Source organism: Juglans regia, chromosome 2 (assembly GCF_001411555.2).
Source record: "Juglans regia cultivar Chandler chromosome 2, Walnut 2.0, whole genome shotgun sequence".
NCBI lineage: Eukaryota > Viridiplantae > Streptophyta > Magnoliopsida > Fagales > Juglandaceae > Juglans > Juglans regia.
This window is the reverse complement of record NC_049902.1, coordinates 31,632,270-31,657,201: the sequence shown is the minus strand read 5'-3', so window position 1 is coordinate 31,657,201 and position 24,932 is coordinate 31,632,270. Positions and strand designations below refer to the sequence as shown.

The 24,932-nt window shown below is 36.0% G+C and overlaps 1 protein-coding gene across 1 annotated transcript; it reads left to right on the top strand.

The window, feature by feature from the left end:
- Positions 1 to 17,677: 17,677 nt before the first annotated feature.
- LOC108999507 (sugar transport protein 12-like) lies at positions 17,678 to 19,963 on the top strand. Its single transcript, XM_035686623.1, has 4 exons — positions 17,678 to 17,924; positions 18,078 to 18,403; positions 18,551 to 19,180; positions 19,304 to 19,963. The coding sequence occupies exons 1-4, from the start codon at positions 17,795 to 17,797 to the stop codon at positions 19,796 to 19,798; spliced, it is 1,581 nt and encodes a 526-aa protein (XP_035542516.1). The 5' UTR covers positions 17,678 to 17,794; the 3' UTR covers positions 19,799 to 19,963.
- Positions 19,964 to 24,932: the final 4,969 nt, after the last annotated feature.

Here is a 24,932-nt window from a genome sequence, read left to right as displayed (position 1 = left end):
TTTTATTTTCAAATATCATAAGTATATTTTATTTTATTTTTTAATATATATATATATATTAAAAAAAAAATAACAATCTAAGTCTAAATAAGTAGATCAACCATACGTACATACGGCCTTCAAGTTGGGCCTTGTTCGAAAATACATGACTATTTTGACCCAAGTGTCTCAGATGTTTGGGCCTTGTTCCTGGACTATTCTAAAATTCAATAAAATATATTTCACTCAAACTATTTCACTATTATATATATATTGAGATGTTCTTTTTCCACTAGATCTTGATTCCATGAGAAATGCCATCCTTTTTGCCACGACATGAACGATGGATAAAGTATTTTAATTTCGTGGCAAATAAGTTTACTAACATCAACTCATGGTCAGTAATAATATATTTATCCATGAAAGTAGTTCGTGAAAAATCTACTATATCCATAAATTTACTTCGTGGCAAAAGTCATGTCTTTTAAATTTTACCCACCAATTCATTCATGCCCAAAAATTACTCTGGATGGTGACTTCTGGTGGAAATAAGCACCACAATCAATTGGTTGGAAAAGGCACTTGCTATGAACTGGTGTGAATGTAAATAGTTATTGTTGGTGAAGCTCATTTTTTAGCAAAAAGGATCTTTACTATATCCTACGAGTATTAATTCATGGCAAAAAAGGTTTTCTCATTACAATTGTCGGTGAGAATAAAATTTTTGTCAGTTTGGTTAAATATTTTCCATCAAAATCATCTTTCAAAAAAGATTGTTTTCCTAGGAATAGTAGTCATGGGAAATACAAATGTGCAAAAAACCTATTTTGTGACCGAATCAACTCTTTTTAAAAAGTTTGTTTTGATTAATGTCTGTTGCTATGAAAAAAATTGGTTTCCTACCAATCAATCTCACAAGCAATCCAACCAAAAATTAACTCTTCCTACATTTATCCCATAAACAGACTTGTATTGAACTTCTTTCAACACAATAATCCATCAACAAATGTAACCAACACCCAAAAAACTAGTCCAAACAAAAATTCAGATTACCAACATATATTATACATAATTAATATTGTAATTTACAAATCTGTCTACTGGATTAACCAATCAATTAAGGCCATCAAAATACAATTATGTTTGCAAATATAACCAAAGTATAGGCCAGCAGTATGGATGATAAGTTTGGGACTAAAAGACACATCACTGCAGTAAACCTCTCATGGTGTAGTAATTCTGATTTATTGAGACAATCTTCATTCTTGAATAAATCATTAATATTCCCCTCTTGATCCACAAAGCATGGTGTCCTAAAATTCACATGAAAAAATTGTCATCCATGCTTAATTGTATTAGCCAATAGCAAACATTTATTTAAGGCAAAGGTACTGGATAGAACATTACTATAGCAAAACCAAAGGGCAAACAGATGCAAATAGTTAACAATTATATTAAACTACTGGCCAAATAAAAGCTGACGTCCAGGTTCTTAATCCCCTTTATTTCATACACCTAGTCCCAAGTCTGGCCATTCATCTTGGGAGTTGATGGCAAATGTTTTTGATAAAAACTATGTCCATTGATGTTAATACTTATATGGTGGAGGAAGTGACATGGGCCGGAAAGCTTACTGATGATATCAATTGGTGAATCACAAATAATGAGGCTTAATTATCCATATAAGTATTGTTGTAACATGTTGTACATAGGTTTAATTATCCATAGTGCATTAATCACAAATAATGAGGCTTCCCAAAAAGAATATCCTAGGGTGATGCATGGAAAATACCAAACGTCAAGAGTTGAATCTCAAAACTTTATATGGAAGTATACACACACACACACACACACACACATTTTTATAAGTAATAAGTTATTGTATTGATATAAAGCATGGAAGTATATATATATATATCTACCAACTTTATGTTATTTTAAATACTGCAGTGACATATACGAGTATGAGAGTTCTGCAATTTATTCTGCTATACCAGAATACATGGTCCTGCCATTCACTACATATTTCTTGTCAATTAGTTATGGTTCTCATGGTTGACAAGTCATCAAGCATCAACCAAATTAGGAAAAACATATCATCATGCATAGATAAAGTCCTCACTTAATGCAGGTAATTAAAGCATGCATGGAATAGTCTTTGAGCTTGGTACCCCCACAAACCAACTAACCAACCAACCAAACCACCCTATGGTTTACAAATTATTTCAGTTAAGTATTTGTAAATGTCAATAACAACCAATCATGAATTTTCTAACACCTTCCATGATCAATATAATAACCATAAGTCTCTCCGAGATAATAGAATAAAGTTATGAAACTATATCTTTTTTACATGGCACTGGACTCATGTAACTTTGGCTCAACCATCAATATATGTACACATATTTATATATAATGTAAACTTTACTACTGACCATGCTAAATGTATATTTGAATTGCAACATGAATCTAACATGTGAACACTATATCTACTGAGAGAGAGACCAAAATAGAGTTTTATTATGACTCTTACATATCCAACTTGTTTGAAGTTGGTCTAAGCTACTTGAGAACTATAGTCTTATAATAACATGGGAATAACACTAACCAAACTCCATTCTGCACATTAACACCATATGTGCCAACCAAGGATGTAGTATGATAAGTCATCCACCATGTATTTGCATAATTAACTTGAATAAAAAATAGCAAATGGGTTGAAAAATTTATACTTACTGCTATCAAATCCTTACAGTGCAAATGTTTCCAGCAACCTTAACTTACTGTATCCCCACCAACTACTGTTCTATCCTTCCATCAAATTTCCAGCTAAGTTACGAGACAGCTTAAACTTGCTTACAATGAAAGCAAAAATCATATTAGCCTACTTGGTCTGGTTTAATATATACACAGTCTACAAACCATTAATTAAATGCCCAAATTATAACCAGGAATTACCCATTTATAACCTCAAGTCTCTCTAAAGCAGCAAGACATTCAAACTTCATGATTTACATATCATAATCCAATACAAAACGCTAGCAAAAAATAGACCAAAACTTCTGTTAATTTTCCTGCACAGGTTCTAACATACCCAATCTAACAATATCATATTTATTGCAAATAGGCAAATATTTCCCTTTCTACAAACCGCAATGGCTATTGGATAGCTTTCATCCACAAAAATTATACACTGGACTTGGGATGCCTAAGCATCCTGCTGAGTCTTTATGTGAGACTCAGTATTTTTCTCCAACTCAGATACCCCGAAAGTTCATTTCTTTCTCATACTCAAAACAATTTCTCCTCAAAGCCACAATATCAGCCATCATCTCGTCTAGTTTGCTCTTATACATTTTCGCATCACTCTTGTTCCGTTCATTATCTTTCGCTAAATGCATAAAAGCTTTACCCTTCTTCATTGAAGGAGATGGGTTAGAAATGACCATGTGCCCCATCCCTTGTGCGTACCCAGATTTGAACCCTGACATGTCTTTGAAAATGTCAGCTGCTTCTTCATCAACGTCCTCCTCGGGATTTTTCTCATTCAATTTATCCACCATGATATTATGAAAATAATATGAAAGAAAATCAAATCTCCTATTAATTTTGATCTAATGTATAGTCTAACACAAGTTAATTCAAACACAAGTATTTCCCATTTAATTGTATTCAGTTGTGACATTGATGAATTTGTTCTTCCGTGCTAACCAATGTGTTTCTTTATAGAAAGCAACCATATTTGGTGCTATCTCCCCCTGCCACACATCATTAACCATGTATGTTAATATTCAAGTCTCTTCATATTTATAATTCTCACTAAATACATCATAAAAGGCACAAACCTTCTCTTCCAAAATCCTTACAAAGGATTTCCTCCAGCCGGTATGATTCACCTTTAGCATTTGCCTATTTGTAGTGTTTCTTTGAGACTTCTCCTGCATTTTTTACCCAAAAATCAAATCCCATTTTCTGCATTTGCTACTGGAATTTAAAAAGGTAGCAATATATATATATATATATATGCATACATATATATATCACATCTAACACAAACCAAAAAAACATGTGGTAACATCGATAGCCATACTTGAAGTTGAAATTTAAGGCATATATACCTTGAATGTTTTGCTTGCCCACCTCTCACAAAGCAACTCTCAAACAGGTTTTTCCACCATGGGTGTACCATCATGTAGGGCCTCCTCATGTGATATATATTTTTGGTAGACTTTATACATTTCATAATGATATGCATTATACTTTTCGGACAAATGCAACACAACCATTTCCCGATGGTTGTCTTTCCCCCAATCCAATACAAAATAGCCTGCAAGTTCAGTTATGCTTATTGTTACATATTTTCATCAAACTCACATTAAGCTAAATGAGTAAAGAACTACATTTTAATTGGTTACTATAAAATAACTCTCCTACCCTAACACGGTCAACCAGCAATTGTTTCTCCTCCTCAGGTACAAAACTCCAACTTTCATCCCTCATGTCGGCATATACTTTAACGATCCACATAACTCGACCACTGAAGATGGAGGCATTCTCGCATGAAGGACCTTGATAGCTATCCTTTATATCCAAAGGAACCTTACTCACCTTCTGGAGGCGTTCAAATATTGTGCCCCGCGCAGGCCCTCGACCCCGTTTCTGAATAGGTGGATCTATATCTCGAAAAGTTAAGGAGTTAAATCTAGAATTAAAATACGATCCACAAATCAGAATAAATGCTCCAATTTGACTCCTATATGAATTGATCACAAAAGATGCATAGGTTATGAGTACTATGAAAGGCTTACCTATATTAATTTTCATCTTTCCACCATGTGCTACTTCCATGCACTCTTGTACGCCTGCACCTCCTACTGCCTGAGTCGATTCATTTGCGTCCACCTCGTCTCGTAAAATATTTATCAAAGCCAATGTTTCTGCATCTGGCCTGCTACGTATGATCGGTCCTGAGTGTCAGACTCGCCCCCTCCTTCCCCTCTTTACAGATCTCCACATCCTTGCCTTCGTTTGAATTCAATTGAAGAACGTTGTAACATGTAGCAAACAAAACACTAGTAAGCACCTATTAATATACTATTTACATACTAAACCCAGCTAAGATATCATTCAGCCTTTGGATAATGAGTAAATCATTATAAATAGACCACTAGAGAGCATGCATTTATGGATGAACAGATTTAAATGTTTGATGTTCACTGCTACACATATATGTATCTAGAAGATTACTAATATTACAAGTAATATTCACCCACCTTAGATCATAAATTTTGTTAACTAAGAAACTTTAATGGATATAATTCATGTCGTAATTCATTTTGTGGGGTTCATAGATAAATCAATAGTAATGGAAATGTGCAAATGTTGCCCCTTGTAGGATTGTGAAGTGCCTTTCTGGTTGGTGTCAAATCGATAAAAGTTAGAGGCAACTTCTATATGTGTTGCATTTTTCATTAAACTTTGAAAAATATAGTTGTTATTTTTTTATTTCTTGCTCATTGAACATATTTGAGGCTCAAGCTCCTAATCTACCAAAAGACAAATTCTGCTCAGGTATGACTTGATATACTTGTGGTTTTTCCGTCCATTTAGCATATCTAATAGGTTTTAACTTAATTAATAACTTCTTATAAAGTGTATTACTATTACATATATGAAATTTTCAAACCAAAACCTTGAATGAAGTTCTATTTGTGTTTAACAATCAACCATGTATCTCACATCTATGTATTAAATAGAGGTGGATGACACTTTATAGTCTCTACTGAAATCTCATCTTTATAGGGAAACATCTAAGAAAAGAGCCAATAACCTCTACTAGCTTTTACGGTATCTATTTGATACCCAATAAGATTTTTTCCAAATGTCAAAAGTGTTGGCATATCTGTGTTCTATACCTTTGCAGCCCAAAATCATATAACTTGAATTTGCAGCCCAATATTCTAAATAATCCCAAAATCATATAACAAAAAACGGTTGAAATGAAAGGTATGTAGTTAGACTGTGTAAAACATAGCTAAATATTGTGCAAAAATTATTTATCCAGGCAGAAGGAAGATAAGGAATAAATTGGAAAAGCAAAGCTATTTGTACCTGGTTTTGGGTCTGGGTTGCGTGTAAGAGGTCAATGAGAGAATATACTTGATATTGTCTGTTTAGTGGAAGAACAGAAGCAGCTCCAGCATAGGAAATGAACACAGCCTCAAAAGCTAACCAATGGAACTAGGAGCTCGCTGGAACAAGAATGATGGAAAATAAGCTTGTTTTTCTGGACTACCAAAATCACTTCACTCTGTTTCTCTTCATGGAAAAGCAGAGTACAAATTAAGTCCAGCAAACACTCAAGAAACTGCTAGCTGTCCAGGAAACAGAGGAAGCCATCTGCTCTAGGATATGAGCCCTGGCGCCATTTCCCCCCTTAATTAAAATTACTATCCCGCCCTTACACAATCTCCTTCCTCTTTATATATGTAACTTTATCTACTGCTCTTCTTCATGCACGAATACAAAGTTATACGCGTTATTCTCATTTTACACCTTGCATTGCAACATTTACCAAAGTAATTATGTTATATTATAACTTATAAAATTGCGCTTTGCATAAATTATACTGTAGTGCAAAAAAAGATTTATCATTTTTGCCTTTGAGCCTAATTTGCACAACACCTTTGTCAGAATTTGTGAAAATACCATAAATAAATAACATGGTTAGGTGCATGAATATTAAATTTATTTCATTTGTCAATACATGACTAATTTTTGTGCTTATGAGATTTGTCCATAATACCTGGTTCAGCTAGCAATACCTCATATTAATGTGTCTTTTCTTATCACATTAACAGATGCTAAAAATTAACATGTGTTACATTAATAACATGGTTAGGTACATGAAGTTTAAATTTATTTCATTTTAAGATACATTCTAAATTGTGTGCTTAGAAGATTTGTTTATATTCTTGGTTCAGCCAGCTTAGCCTCAATTTAATGTGTCTTTTCTTCTCATATTGACATATGTTAAAAATTAACTGCACCTAAATATCTATGTTACTTTTGGGATTTTTGCATATAGCTCTATTGTGTTTGCATTTCTTGATTTTCATTCTCAGCCCCTTTTTCATAAAGTCTAGCCTAATTTTCCAATGTAGTGACAATCTATGTTATCCATCTAGAGTGCAATCCATCAACTATGTCATCATATGCAGTTTGCATATTATTCACTTATGCATTTACACATCATCCCCATTTTGTGACCATATAACTCCATTTCAGAAATAATACAGACAAATACATGGATCTCCTACATCCCCTAGTTGGCACTTCAAAGAAGATGGTCATCATCCCACTGCAACAACTTTCGTGCCTCGACCTTTGATGTAGGTGGACCAAGAACATCTCTTGATTTAAAGTAACCATTGAATCTGCACTCAATGTAATTTAGAATCACATGAGTTATTATTTACTTCTTTTACCTAGCTAACAACATATTCTGCTTCCTAAGTTTAAAATGCCAATGCAACATTTATCTTTCTTCATCCATATTTCTATTAATATGTTGTAGGCACATGTTACGGCTCTTCTTAAATGTAAAACAACACTTTTGTACAGCCTCTAATTAAATTTAATATCTACCAACAGTCTAGACGCAACACTCATCTAAACTCATATAGTAAACTTAGATGTCTGGTCATATGATGTACAACCAAGACTTATACAATATATAATGAACGAATCCCACTAGTTTTCCCCAGACGGCTATTGGCTAAACAGTTCTTGAATTCAGCCTTCACAAACTTCCACTTAAGATAATCACATGTTTTATGCAAAATCTACCTCCAAGGATGAACCAACAACGCCCAAATAATAGTACTCATGTAGTTAATTATAAAATACCTGATATATTGGAATGCAATTGTCACAACTTGGTTCTTACACTTACATCTCACCCACCTTCATCGATGTCAACAATTGAAGTCATGCATTGTTTGCGATAGCCACGTATACAAAGTAAGCTAATAGAATAGGTTATTAATACATTAGTAAGTTGTAGACAACAATTTACTGATATCATGGGTTGTGAAATGGATGTTGTGAAATACTATGCAAAGCACACACACCAATGATGGCAAATAAAGTAAAAGCAACACAATCAAGAACAAGCAATCACACACGACACAGTATTTATATGGTTCGGCAAATTGCCTACATCCACGGGAGCTGTAGATGCTTTTTATTTCTTGAGGAATCATAATACAATAGTGTAGGATGACTACTATTCACTCTGATTCAGTACAAGTCAAAATCATAAACAATTTATATGTTATGCGGCGGAAACCCTAAACTCAGCAGAATTAGTGATGTTTGCTCGAGCGGCGTGTCGAGCCCGCATTGAGCGAACCTGTTTCCTGCAATCGCTCGAGCCATGTGTCGAGCGACTCCTCAAGCGAAGCTCTCTGACTTCCCTCCGCTCGAGCTAAGTGTCGAGCGGTTATCGAGCGAAACTTTCTGACTTGCTTTTGCTCGAACGGTCTGTCAAGCTCTCTTCGAGTGAAGCTCTCTGACTTGTATTCACTCAAGCGGCTAGACGCTCCGCTCGAGTGGCGTGAACTAGACTCCGAATACTCAACAATTCTCCCACTTGGAGACTGGTACATCCACATTGTCGCCCTCTGCCTCAAACATGATATCCTCCACCTCTGCAACTCACAGCTCCTATCTTCATGCTAGAAGACCAACTAAAGTCAAGCCCGACTTCAGTCTTCCACATACATCGCCCTTAGAGCGACTCACAACTCCCACTACACTAGGAGTATCCGGTCTCAAACCGATCTTAGCAACCTTAGCCAACTTTCCCAAACTTTCATGAGGAACGGCAAAGCTGACTCCCTTTGGCTTCCTCACATGTTTTACGCGATCAAACCTGCCTTTTTGCACTCTTGTATTTCCCTGCACATCACTGGATCCTGATGTCAAATACAAAGAATTAGATCTTTTACCATGCACTAGGACCAGCGCACCCTTAGTGATCTCCCAAGCTCCTCCAGAGAATGCTACTGCAAAATCGCAGTCATCAAGCTGTCCTACAGAGATTAGGTTTTTCTTCAGATTTGGAACATGTCTGACTTGCTGTAAAGTCCACACACTCCTGTTTGGAAGTGTGATATGCACATCACCCACTCCCACTACATCCAGTGCCTCTCCATCAGCGGTATACATCTTTCCAAAATCACCAGCAACATAATTCTACATGATTTCTCGATGTGAAGTGCTATGGAATGAAAACCCTGAATCCAACACCCAATCATCAATCGGACTGTGCACTGCAAGAAGTAAGGCATCATGAATTTCTTCTGCCACTACATTCACAGCATCATCATCAGAACTTTCTTGATTCCTGCAGTTTCTCTTGATCTGGCCCGGCTTGCCACAACTCCAGCACGTGATCTGCTGCCCAGTTCTCATCTTGTTATTTCCCCTGCTCTTGGAGCTTGACCTGCCATGTCCTTTGCCTCTATTGTCAACAATCAGGTCAGATCCTGAACCCGAGGACTCACCCATGTCTCTCCTACGTACCTCTTCAGCAAGCACCATGTCACGTATGTCATCATAGTTCAGTTTTGCCTTACCGGCTGAACTACTCACAGCCATCCTCATGGACTCCTAACTATTTGGCAACGATGCCAACAGAATCAACGCTCTGATCTCATCATCAAACTCAATCTCTACAGAAGATAGTTGATTTGTGATCGTATTGAATTCATTCAAATGTTAGGCTACAGACATACCTTCCGACATCTTCAGATTGAACAATTTCTTCATCAAGTGCACTTTATTGTTCACAGACGGCTTTTCATACATACCTGACAAAGTCGCTATGAGATCCACCGTGGTTCTCTCCTTACTGACATTGTGTGCCACTGTTCTGGACAAGGTCAGCCGAACAAGACCTAGAACCTATCGATCTAACAGGGTCCACTCAGCATCATCCATGCTCTCCGGCTTATTTCCCAACAATGGAAGGTGAAACCTCTTCCCATAGAGATAATCCTCAATCTGCATCTTCCAGTACCCAAAATCAGTGCCGTCAAACTTCTCGATCCCGGGTGCGTTTACTTTATCTCCAGCCATCATTCTCTTTTAGATCCAACCTGTCTCTGATACCAGTTGTTGTGAAATACTATGCAAAGCACACACACCAACGATGGCAAATAAAGTAAAAGCAACACAATCAAGAACAAGCAATCACACACGACACAGTATTTATGTGGTTCGGCAAATTGCCTACATCCACGGGAGCTGCAGAGGATTTTTATTTCTTGAGGAATCACAATACAATAGTGTAGGACGGCTACTATTCACTTTGATTCAGTACAAGTCAAAATCATAAACAATTTATATGTTATGCGGCGGAAACCCTAAACTCAGCAGAATTAGTGATGTTTGCTCAAGCGGCGTGTCAAGCCCGTATCGAGCGAACCTGTTTCCCGCAATCGCTCGAGCCATGTGTCGAGTGACTCCTCAAGCAAAGCTCTCTGACTTCCCTTCGCTCAAGCTGAGTGTCGAGCGATTATCGAGCGAAGCTCTCTGACTTACTTTTGCTCGAGCAGTCTGTCGAGCTCTCTTCGAGCGAAGCTCTCTGACTTGTATTCGCTTGAGCGGCTAGACACTCCGCTCGAGCGGCGTGAACCAGACTCCAAATACTCAACAATGGAAACCATGAAAATAATGCATGTTACCAGAATAGGTGCTCATGGATGGGTTATTCATGCATGAAGGGAGAGAGTGGATGCAGGCAACCCAACTGTTCATCACACATGGATTATATATCATGTTGCTCTAAATTCAATATACTATATATCGAGCAAGTCATGTCTGCATTATAAGTTGAACTTAAATTAACATACTCAATACAAATTAAAAATACCGTCATCATCATCTGTCTCCTCATGAAGATGTTGCCCAGACTTGCTACTGGAGTTATCATCGACATTTATGTCATCCATCTCGATTCTCCAATTCATCGTTTAGTGGGTCATCATCAATAAATTAATCATTGTCAACTAGTTTGGACTGGGCTCGACGTGATATGATTGTTAGATCAACGAGCAAAATCTCTTCATCAACTCGATTCAATAGATCGCCCATGGCTGATTTACTCTTGAGAATAGAGAGATAGTTCTGGAGATGTGTGTAATCATCATCTTCTGCTTCACCCCAAGACGATTCGTCATCATCATTCTTATCATCAACAGTAGTCATCAAGTGAATATTGCATTTGATGGCCTGCATCTTGGATGGACCCTCCCCTCTGTCGTCTACGAGATTCGCTGGCACAGGAAGCGGAGAAGGGTCTCGTTGGTTGCTGGGGATCTCACGAGGGGCCCGCATCACAATCAGAAACTGGTTGGCCACGACTTTGCATCTCCTCATCAAGCAAGCGCTCATCGTCATTGTCTGGGCAGGATCTGTCAAAGCCTTATACATTGTCCCAGTCGCAACTAAACAACCAAATATTATGCAAAGTTGTTCATACTTTGGGCATCCCATCGTCTTGAAATGCTTCCATGATGATTTCACCTAACATTGAAGAGAGTGATTAGATACAATCATGGAATGTTGACTAAAACCTCTAGGAGAAATAGAAGACGCAACAGTTTATATCGTACCTGAAGGGCATTCGCCTAGTGTTCCTCACTAGCAACTGGGACCTTTCTTTCTAGGTCCCACCCCCAACTGGTTTGCTCCATAAGATCGGTAAATTCGCATTGTCTTTGCTTGAGACGAGCAAGGTTGCATTTAACTTGATCGGAATAAAATTTTTTTGGGCCAACGGCAGACAACTTTTCAGCCAGCCTCACATAATCACCGTTATTGATCCTCCCTCCCCTCAATCTATCCATGAGGGTGTCTTCATACAACATGTTTATAAGCAAATCCTCGAACCCATCATTCCATAAGCTTCCATCACGGGTCAAATCGATGGTATCATTGTCCATATGGTTCTAATAGACTAATATATGCTCAAATGAGACTGATGATTGAATATGCAGTGACATTATATTTGGATGACACAATGACATGATATAGAAGAAAGTTGGTAAATAATGATAGCAATTGTGAAGAATATTGATTCTGGAATGAACTAACTAGGTAAAAAGGTTAGATGGAAGAATGTAAAAAGTTGAAAACCAGTATATTAAAAAATGAACTAACTCACTTAATTAAGATATTCATACCTTTTGAGATGATGACCTAGATGTTGAGCATAAGTAGTAAAGCTACAACAAGAAATGGTATAAGTTAGGCCTCCAGCAAAGCAAAAAACATAATACTTTGTGCTCCCTAACAGTGTGCATGATATAAGTTAGGGTGCTGCAAAATCTTTTCAGACTCAACTTTAAAACATTTCCCTTTATAACATAAGAGATATTATTGGATTGATTATTTTCATTTCCATAACAAAGCATACTATGGTTGGAATAAAACTCTAGCTTTCTTATAGTCAACATCAGCCACCATAGACATTTATTATTGCTATTTTAACGTTGAGGTGGTAAGAACTAAAGGCTAGCATTTATCAATCCACCAGATTTATAGAAAATTAATACACCACAACATTTCCAAACAAAAAAGTATACATGAAGAAAAATAGAGCTAAACTTCCTGTGTACCTGGGCTTGGCCTATTTCTATGAATATAATATCTATGATTACCTAAAAAAAAAAAAAAAAAGCCATATTGGAAATATGCTACAAATAAAGAAACTTACTAGAGCATATTAGAAATGAAAAAACCCCATTTTGGAATTCCAAAATGTATCAAGATGTTGTCATGTAAAATATCCCAAATAAGATTTGTTGGATTTGTAAAACTGATTGACATTACTAATGGAAGAGGTGCAACAATAATTAATGATTTGGTTTGGGTCAATGAGTTCATAAATTCGGGGCACATACCATAAGCCTCTAACTAGCTAGGTGAGATGAGACTTCATTTCCCAAAAATCACTACAAGAAAAACGAGCTTTTGTGATCAATTTATTGCAACTAAAAGACTATTTGCAACTAATTTTAGTTGCAAATAGTTATTTCGCTAGAATTAACTGGTCGCAAATAAGTAATTTTTTGTAGTGAATAGAGATATTATATGTCATAGGAGGAATTGTATGTTTTGTTTTATTCCATGAAATTAATGGAGCAGATAACTAAACTTCAAATTGGTGTAATGGTAACTGGGTTAGCTGGACAGAAGAAAGGCAAATGCCTAGAGAAGAACGATAAAAGCCTTTAAAATAAATATATAAAAGAAGTGGGGCATGTACAAGATCTTGTCAAATTCAAAGGCATTTCTTGGCTTAAAGCTTCTAGTACATGCTTTCAGAAGTTTTGTTGATCACCAATGGTCTCATCAAATGTTTCTAAACATCAATATGCAAAAAATATAATAAATGAATCTAATTGAATGTTTCTTCATTGCCCAAATATGTTAATATGGTCATGATATGCTAAAAAAAGGAATTTTGACATTCATTGTTAAGATTTTGTAAATAATTTACGAAAGCTTTGTCATCATTTTTGGCCATTGGTTAGAGAATCATTTTTAGTTTGCCTTATTACAATTTCCCATAAATGGTTGGGATTAATGGTAGTAGTTTTTGTCAGTGAAAGGAGGCTTGTAATATAAGTTCTTCTTTTTTTAATGAATTTTGATCGAGATTGCAGCTTAAGTTTTGTTTGAAGGGACATGTTTTCCAAGAGATATCAGCCTTCTACATTACCATTGTTTTTGTTCTAGTTGTTATTGCTTTTAAAAGAATTTCTATGATTAGCTATATATATATATAAAAAAAAGGGCCAAACCATTTCAAGGCCTCAAAACATTTCAAGAAATTCATGAAACTCTCTGAGTTCATCTCTAATGCCCCTTTCTACCAAGTCCTAATCATTGTCCATACTTTTCTAACAATAAAAAAACTAGCAATCCAAATTTTATGGCTATAACCTGTAGAACTTAAGCCTAGTCATGTGAAAAGAAGACAAATACATTAATCAAGAAACTACCAACTCCAATGCACAAAGTTTTTCCAAACACAGCACGCATAGATAATAATCAATATTTATGAAAATATAAATTCCCTGACTCCAGTGACTCGAAATTGAAATAATCTGCAAATATACCTAGTAGGAGCGTGTCTTAGGACCTATGGTGGTTGAGTTATGGAGGGTCTGCCATTTATGGCGATATTTGGGGATGGCGTAGCGAGACTTGCAGCAGTTCATTGAGCTAGGGTTAGGCACTATGCCTTTATATACCATTTTGCAGGGCAATGAGACAGCCGAGCTCAATACACGAGATTGCCTTGGTACTATTTCAAATCACACGAACCCAGTTGTCTTTGTGGGGCTCACTTATCTTCGTCTGAAGGCTGCACAACACAGGCTATTTGTTCCTTGATCGATGTAGGGTTAATGGGCCCGCTGGCCACATATATATGCATTCTAATCGATCTATTATGTTCTCAAGTTCGTCTATAGAATGCACATGATCATCCACATCACTTAAATGGTAAAATTTTATTTTTAAAATTTAAAATATAAAATTTATCTTTAAAATCAAATTATGCAATATAAATATTTTACTAAATATACTCTACACATTGGCTTGAAAATAGAATCTTTAACCCAAAAATGTTAATCAATTTAAAGATTTTCTAAAACACTCCCTCATCCTGATAATTACTGTAATGCTCCGTCCCCGAGGGTCTAGAAAGTTAACTCATGTTACATGGTACTCAACTCCTACACTGCTAATATACTTCCAAAAGCTCTAAATCAAACGTAAACACTTCAATTTTAATTAACCACACATACTCGTATATAAAATCCTCAATACAGTAATCTCAAAAATTATCAACTTCTCTACATGTCACGTAAACTCACATTTCAACAATATAATTATAAAAAATCATCAATACTCATCGAAAGCTTTCTATTCTTAATCCACTATTCTTAAGTCATCTCACCCAATTCTTCATAGTCCTGATCCTCAGCTGAAATATCCAAAAATCATCTGAAAATATTGGAGATAAGAGGGGGTGAGTTATCAACAACTCAGTAAACAAATAACATATACTAGTATGCAAATATGAGCATTTACAGATTTCAAAATACAGAACAAAACACTTTTTATTTTCAGAATGCAGAGTCAGAATATGTTATAAAAAATATAAGAGCGAAAGTTTCAGAAAATATTATTATTCAAAGACTTTTGGCATAGCATAATTGACCATCATCATACCAGAACATCACATCACATTAGAGACCATGTTTAACCCACGTGGTAGGGTTGTGCAAACTCCGGTAGCTAATCGAGCAAAAACAGAATGTGAATCTTCCCTTTTTTTATTCCCGGAACCCCGAGTGTGCACACAGGAAAGACCACCAAAAAAACCACTTTGTTTCCAAAGTGGGTGCACCAGAAACAGAACAGTTGGTACCAACCCAAACAGAAGCCACTATTAGCACCCGTGGTAGGTCAAATAGATCACCATCCACAAACCACATCCCGATTCAGAATGTCATGCCAAAAGTTTTTAGAAATCACATCATATCAAAGTACAGAACATCTTCAGAACAGAACAGCATCAGATCACAAAACATAATTTTATGCACAAACTTTTATATTCGCTCTCTTTTGCACAGTTCATAAGGAAAATGCAAAACAGTTCATGTCTACACCAGTCATACCAGAAAATACTTTAATCTTAAACAGAATTTCATGAGTAATGCATAAACAATAACTGAGGTAGTTCAAATCTCTTTTCATAACAAAACATGCATATTTTCAAAAATCAACCTCAGCTCATTTTATTTCTATGCAAATCTAGCATAGGACCCCGCTTACCTGGATGATTTAGCTTTTCAGAATTTTCCTAAAAAATGTCGAGTCGACTATAAATCGTTACCTATAAAAAATATAATCACGTAATTTCCGTAAGTTTTCAATCAATCACGGATTTTGATTTTTAAGCCTAAACTTCTAAAATAACCTATTTTAATTCCTCAAAACTTAAAACCCTCATAATCCCAAAATATATCATTACTTCCTAAAATCACCAATATCCACCATAATCAACGTCAAACTCAAAATACCAATATTTAAACCCGAAACAACCAACAAATTTCATAACATAAACTAATCACACAAAAACTCCAACATCCAATCTAACCGACCCCCTTACTCATCGAACTCAGTCCGGCACAACCAACCAGTTCACAGTAAATATGAGTTAACACAAAAATACATTTAAATCTCAAAAGTTCTTTGAAAAAATACTTACAATGCTATAATATAATTTTTGAAAGATCACGGAGGTGCTAGAAGTGGCGGCACAACAACGGAATAGTGCGAAATGCACTGTGGCCGTGGGTCTCAAAAACCCACTTTTGAACAGAGACAAACCAAGACTTGAGATTACTAGGGAAGGATTTACGGATGTCGGTGATATTAATGGTGGTGGTGGTTGGCCATGGGTGGCAGCGTAGAGGGCGGTTGAAGGCCTAAATGTCCAAAATGAAAATTTTGATGGTGGGGCTTCATCGGTGGAGGATCGGAGCAGGGGATAGGTGGTTTAGGTTGCTAGGAGGTCAAGGAAGATGTGGTGAAGAGACGGTGGCGCAAGGACGCAAGGAATGCCGTTGTTTGAGGCCGCGCGTGGGGGATAACGGTGGCGCGGGAGGAGCTGAAAACACAGGGGGGTTGGTTGCTGGCCAGTGAGGAAGAGGTTTGAAGGGGCGGTAGTGGACACGGACGACGCACGGCGGCGCTTGGGGCTGACAAAGAAAATGCACGGGGAGAGGGAGAGAGAGGCTCATGTGCACGGGAGGAAGCACGGGTTCCAGAAGAAAAAGAAAGAAATAAAAGAGGAAAGAGGAAAAAGAAAGAGGAAAAAGAAAAATGAATGGAAAGAAATAAGGTCCAATTCTCACAACTTGGGTTACAAAATGATCCAACGAAAATTATTTCAAAACAATAAATTTAAATAAAATAATTTAAACCCAAAGCCTAAGTAAAATGAAATAATAATCCGACAACACAATAATTTTAAAACCCACAAACAACTAATTTAAATTAAAGAATAATTTAAATGCAAAACAATATTTAATATTAAGAAAGCACATCAAAATATATTTCACAACTTAAAAAAAAAAAATCATGAAATAAACTAACTAGAAACCCAATAAATTTTAAAACAAGAGAACTAATATTTAATTAAAATAATCATTTAATTAAAATACACTAAAATACGAGGTATCACAATTATAAATATCTAGAATCAAAGCTTAACCAATTATATTGATTTTTAGGCTCTAATTAATTAGTTAGTAGATGAACTTAAACTTCATTTTCTCTATAAATATTCAAGAACTACGTACATAATTATATAATTACAAAAAAAACAAAAAACAAAAAACAAAAGATAAAGTAATTATATTTATCTGCTTAATCTTTTATATTTATCAAGAAAATCCCAACTCAAACTCTAAGTACATGTATATTACAATTTTTTTTCCTGAGAAAAATCAGTCCTTCCGCACTTTCAGTTATACGATTAGATTATCCGTTTAGATATTTTCGTGATAATCTTAAAATCGAATATGGATAAATTCATCACGGATAGACTACTAGTGCCCATAGGAATCCTGGCACTCCTGGTCTATAAATTTCAGTGCTTCTGATCATCGTTAATTTGATTCTTCTGGCTCTTTTCTCTTCTAAAGAAGTGATCAATTACGTCAAAATGGCCGGTGGTGTTATCGCTTCGTCGGATGGACGGGACTATCCGGGCAAACTCACTTTCAAGGTCTTCATGACATGCGTAGTCGCTGCCACGGGTGGCTTGATTTTTGGTTATGATCTTGGAATTTCAGGTAACAATCCTCAAGTTCGATCACTTTTGTTTTTTAATCGTTCCTTGCATCCTGTTTTTACCTGTCGTTTTGGATTGCGAGTGCACGGAGAGGATCAGGCCGTATATATATGTATTCGTCGCTAATATATCTAGGGTTTCTGTAATGTTACAGGCGGAGTTACATCCATGGACTCCTTCTTGGAAAAGTTTTTTCCCGCTGTATACAAAAAGGAGGCAGCGGTGAAACCTTCTGATGATCAGTACTGCAAATTCGACAGTCAGACATTGACTCTGTTTACTTCGTCCCTATATCTTGCTGCCTTGATCGCATGCATCTTTGCATCAACCATAACCAGACATTTTGGGAGGCGGACTACGATGCTTTGGGGTGGAATACTTTTTTGTGTTGGTGCGCTTGTCAATGGCTTCGCTGATAGGATCTGGATGCTTATTGTTGGCCGTATGCTACTTGGTTTTGGCATTGGATGTGCAAATCAGGTAAAAGAAAAAACCCAAGTCCGATATGATCTGTCTCTTATCATATATACAAAAACAATTTTGAATTTCTGATTAATTCAGATTCACACGTCTGAATTATTATACATACGTACATGATAATCTGAGTTATTATATGTTTGTTTACAGTCTGTGCCAATTTACGTCTCTGAGATGGCTCCATATAAATACCGAGGTGCTCTCAACATGATGTTCCAATTGGCAATTACAATTGGCATCCTCATTGCCAATCTTCTGAACTACTTCTTCTCCCAGATTGAGGGTGGTTGGGGATGGCGCTTGAGCTTGGGTGGTGCCATGGTCCCTGCTTTAATTATCATTATAGGTTCGTTTTGTCTTCCCGACACTCCAAACTCTCTGATAGAGCGTAACCATTACGACGAGGCCAAGGAACAACTTGTGAAGATCCGAGGTATTTCCAACGTAGACGAGGAATTCAATGATCTTGTGGCGGCCAGCGAAGCCTCTAAATTAGTAAAACATCCTTGGGCTACCATTTTCCAAAGGAAGTACAGGCCTCAACTCACAATGGCCATTTGCATTCCCTTCTTCCAGCAGCTCACTGGCATGAACGTGATCACCTTTTATGCTCCTGTTTTGTTCAAAACCATTGGTTTCGGAAGCAGTGCTTCGCTCATGTCTGCTGTGATTACCGGTAGTGTTAATTCTCTCGCAACCCTGGTTTCAATTTTTAGTGTTGATAGGTGGGGAAGAAGGACCCTTTTCCTTCAGGGTGGCGCTCAAATGTTCATATGTCAGGTATATATATCATAATTCTAAGTCTGATCTCTTTATAATTGGATTCCTTTGTATATATAGCTTTATCTTGCGCTTCTTATTAATTTACATGCATATTTGATTTATTTATTTATGCAAATACAGGTTATAATTACAATAGCAATTGCTGCTAAATTTGGAATGACTGGAAACCCGGGTGAATTGCCGAAGTGGTATGCTTTTGGATTGGTGTTCTTCATCTGCATTTACGTTGCTGGATTTGCATGGTCATGGGGTCCTCTAGGGTGGTTGGTTCCCAGTGAAATCTTCCCACTGGAAATCAGGTCTGCTGCTCAGAGTATCAATGTCTCCGTGAACATGATCTTCACCTTTGCCATTGCACAAGTCTTCACCTCAATGTTGTGCCATCTGAAGTTTGGGCTGTTCATCTTCTTTGCATTCTGGGTAGTGGTAATGAGTTTCTTCATTTACAAGTTCCTGCCGGAGACTAAGGGTGTCCCCATTGAAGAAATGTCAATTGTGTGGCGAAATCACCCTTACTGGCGCAAGTTTGTTGATTCTGAAGAAGACAAGAGTACTCCTTCGGGCGGCCCTGCATCAGGAGATATTCAGATGGGCAAAAGGGTCAATAATGCTTGATCAATACTGATATGCTTAATTATAAGTTTTTTCATTCTCTTCATGTATATAACAATTACTTAGCTAGCTCCCTATTTTTTATTTCTGAATTTGGATCGAATCGTTTTGTTAAACGATGATCTTATTTTGTTTTATTTTATTTTCAAATATCATAAGTATTTTTTATTTTATTTTTTAATATATATATATATATATTAAAAAAAAACAATCTAAGTCTAAATAAGTAGATCAACCATGCGTACATACGGCCTTCAAGTTGGACCCCAAGTGTCTCAGATGTTTGGGCCTTGGTTCCTGGACTATTCTAAAATTCAATAAAATATATTTCACTCAAACTATTTCACTATTATATATATATTGAGATGTTCTTTTTCCACCATGAGAAATGCCATCCTTTTTGCCATGACATGAACGATGGATAAAGTATTTTAATTTCGTGGCACACAAGTTCACTAACATCAACTCATGGTCAGTAATAATGTCATTATCCATGGAAGTAGTTCGTGGAAAATCTACTATATCCATAAATTTACTTCGTGGCAAAAGTTATGTCTTTTAAATTTTACCCACCAATTCATTCTTGTCCAAAAATTACTCTGGATGGTGACTTCTGGTGGAAATAAGCACCACAATCAATTGGTTGGAAAAGGCACTTGCTATGAACTGGAGTGAATGTAAATAGTTATTGTTGGTGAAGCTTATTTTTTAGCAAAAGCGATCTTTACTATATCCCACAAGTATTAATTCATGGCAAAAGAGGTTTTCTCATTACAATTGTCGGTGGGAATAATTTTTTTTGTCAGTTTGGTTAAATATTTTCCATCAAAATCATCTATCAAAAAAGATTGTTTTCCTATGAATATTAGTCATGGGAAATACAAAACTACAAAAAACCTATTTTGTGACCAAATCAACTCTTTTTAAAAAGTTTATTTTGATTAATGTATGCTTCTATGAAAAAAATTGGTTTCCTACCAATCAATCCCACAAACAATCCAACCAAAAATTAACTCATCCTACATTTATCTCATAAACAGACCTGTATTGAACCTCTTTCAACACAATAATCCATCAACAAATGTAACCAACACCCAAAAAACTAATCCAAACAAAAATTCAGATTACCAACATATATTATACATAATTAATATTGTAATTTACAAATCTGTCCACTGGGTTAACCAGTTAATTAAGGCCATCAAAATACAATTATGTTTGCAAATATAACCAAAGTACAGGCCAACAATATGGATGATAAGTTTGGGACTAAAAGACACATCACTGCAGTAAACCTCTCATGGTGCAGTAATTCTAATTTACTGAGACAATCTTCATTCTTGAATAAATCTTTAATATTCCCCTCTTGATCCACAAAGCATGGTGTCTTAAAATCCACATGAAAAAATTGTCATCCATGCTTAACTGTATTAGCCAATAGAAAACATTTATTTAAGGCAAATGTACTAGCTAGAACATTACTATAGCAAAACTAAAGGGCAAACAGATGAATAGTTAACAATTATATTAAACTACTGGCCAAATAAAAGCTGACGTCTAGGTTCTTAATCCCCCTTCATTTCATACACCTAGTCCCAACTCTGGCCATTCATGTTGGGAGTTGATGGCAAGTGTTTTTGACAAAAACTATGTCCATTGATATTAATACTTATATAGTGGAGGAAGTGACATGGGCCGGAAAGCTTACTAATGATATCAATTGTTGAATCACAAATAATGAGGCTTAATTATCCATATAAATATTGTTGTAACATGATAATTGTTATAACATGTTGTACATAGGTTTAATTATCCATAGTACGTTAATCACAAATAATGAGGCTTTCCAAAAAGAATATCCTAGGGTGATGCATGGAAAATACCAAATGTCAAGAGTTGAATCTCAAAACTTTATATGGAAGTATACACACACACACACACACATTTTTTTATAAGTAATAAGTTATTGTATTGATATAAAGCATGGAAGTATATATATATATATATACATATATATATATATATATCTATCTACCAACTTTATGTTATTTTAAATACTGCAGTGACATATACGAGTATGAGAGTTCTGCAATTTTTTCTGCTATAGCAGAATACACGGTCCTGCCATTCACTACATATTTCTTGTCAATTAGTTATGGTTCTCATGGTTGACAAGTCATAAAGCATCGACCAAATTAGGAAAAACATATCATCATGCATAGATAAAGTCCTCACTTAATGCAGGTAATTAAAGCATGCATGGAATAGTCTTTGAGCTTGGTGCCCCCACAAACCAACTAACCAACCAACCAAACCACCCTATGGTTTACAAATTATTTCAGTCAAGTATTTGTAAATGTCAATAACAACCAATCATGAATTTTCTAACACCTTCCATGATCAATATAATAACCATAAGTCTCTCCGAGATAATAGAATAAAGTTATGAAACTATATCTTTTTTACATGGCACTGGACTCATGTAACTTTGGCTCAACCATCAATATATATATATATATATATATACACACACATATTTATATATAATGTAAACTTTACTACTGACAACGCTAAATGTATATTTGAATTACAACATGAATCTAACATGTGAACACTATATCTACTGAGAGAGAGACCAAAATAGAGTTATATTATGACTCTTACATATCCAACTTGTTTGAAGTTGGTCTAAGCTACTTGAGAACTATAGTCTTGTAATAACATGGGAATAACACTAACCAAACTCCATTCTGCACATTAACACCATATGTGCCAACCAAGGATGTAATATGATAAGTCATCCACCATGTATTTGCATAATTAACTTGAATAAAAAATAGCAAATGGGCTGAAAAATTTATACTTACTGCTATCAAATCCTTACAGTGCGAATGTTTCCAGCAACCTTAACTTACTGTATCTCCACCAACTACTGTTCTATCCTTCCATCAAGTTTCCAGCTAAGTTACGAGACTGCTTAAACTTGCATACAATGAAAGCAAACATTATATTAGCCTACTTGGTCTGGTTTAATATATACACAGTCTACAAACCATTAATTAAATGCACAAATTATAGCCAGGAATTACCCATTCATAACCACAAGTCTCTCTAAAGCAGCAAGACATTCAAAAGTCATGACTTACATATCATAATCCAATACTGGACTTGGGACGCCTAAGCATCCTGCTGAGTCTCTATGTGAGACTCAGTATTTTGCTCCAACTCAGATATCCCGAAAGTTCATTTCTTTCTCATACTCAAAAAAATTTCTCCTCAAAGCCACAATATCAACCATCATCTCGTCTAGTTTGCTCTTATACATTTCCGCATCACTCTTATTCCGTTCATTATCCTCCGCTAAATGCATAAAAGCTTTACCCTTCTTCATTGAAGGAGATGGGTTAGAAATGACCATGTGCCCCATCCATTGTGCGTACCCAGATTTGAACCCTGACACGTCTTTGAAAATGTCAGCTGCTTCTTCATCAACGTCCTCCTCGAGATCTTTCTCATTCAATTTATCCACCACGATATTATGAAAATAATATGAAAGAAAATCAAATATCCTGTTAATTTTGATCTAATATATAGTCTAACACAAGTTAATTCAAACACAAGTATTTCTCATATAATTGTGTTTAGTTGTAACATTGATGAATTTGTTCTTCCGTGCTAACCAATGTGTTTCTTTATAGAAAGCAACCATATTTGGTGCTATCTCCCGCTGCCACACATCATTAACCATGTATATTAATATTCAAGTCTCTTCACATTTATAATTCTCACTAAATACATCATAAAAGGCACAAACCTTCTCTTCCAAAATCCTTACAAAGGATTTCCTCCAGCCGATATGATTCACCTTTAGTATTTGCCTATTTGGAGTGTTTCTTCGAGACTTCTCTTGCATTTTTTACCCAGAAATCAAATCCCATTTTTTGCATTTGCTACTAGAATTTAAAAAGGTAGCAATATATATATATATATATATACATGCATACATATATATATATATATATCACATCTAACACAAACCAAAAAAACATGTGGTAACATCGATAGCCATACTTGAAGTTGAAATTTAAGGCATATATACCTTGAATGTTCTGCTTGCCCACCTCTCACAAAGCAACTTTCAAACAGGTTTTTCCACTATGGGTGTACCACCACGTAGGGCCTCCTCATGTGATCTATATTTTTGGTAGACTTTATGCATTTCATAATGATATGCATTATACTTTTCGGACAAATGCAACACAACCATTTCCCGATGGTTGTCTTTCCCCCAATCCAATACAAAATAGCCTGCAAGTTCAGTTATGCTTGTTGTTACATATTTTCATCAAACTCACATTAAGCTAAATGAGTAAAGAACTACATTTTAATTGGTTACTATAAAATAACTCTCCTACCCTAACACGGTCAACCAGCTCTTGTTTCTCTTCCTTAGGTACAAAACTCCAACTTTCATGTCTCATGTCGGCATATACTTTAACGATCCACGTAACTCGACCACTGAAGATGGAGGCATTCTCGCACAAAGGACCTTGATAGCCATCCTTTATATCCAAAGGAACCTTACTCACCTTCCGGAGGCGTTCAAATAGTGTGCCCCGCGCAGGCCCTCGACCCCGTTTCTGAATAGGTGGATCTATATCTTGAAAAGTTAAGGAGTTAAATCTAGAATTAAAATACGATCCACAAATCAGAATAAATGCTCCAATTTGACTCCTATATGAATTGATCACAAAAGATGCATAGGTTATGAGTACTATGAAAGGCTTACCTATATTAATCTTCATCTTTCCACCATGTGCTACTTCCATGCACTCTTGTACGCCTGCACCTCCTACTGCCTGAGTCGATTCATTTGAGTCCACCTCGTCTCGTAAAATATTTATCAAAGCCAATGTTTCTGCATCTGGCCTGCTACGTATGATCGGTCCTGAGTGTCAGACTCGCCCCCTCCTTCCCTTCTTTACAGATCTCCACATCCTTACCTTTGTTTGAATTCAATTGAAGAACGTTGTAACATGTAGCAAACAAAACACTAGTAAGCACCTATTAATATACTATTTACATACTAAACCCAGGTAAGATATCATTCAGCCTCTGGATAATGAGTAAATCATTA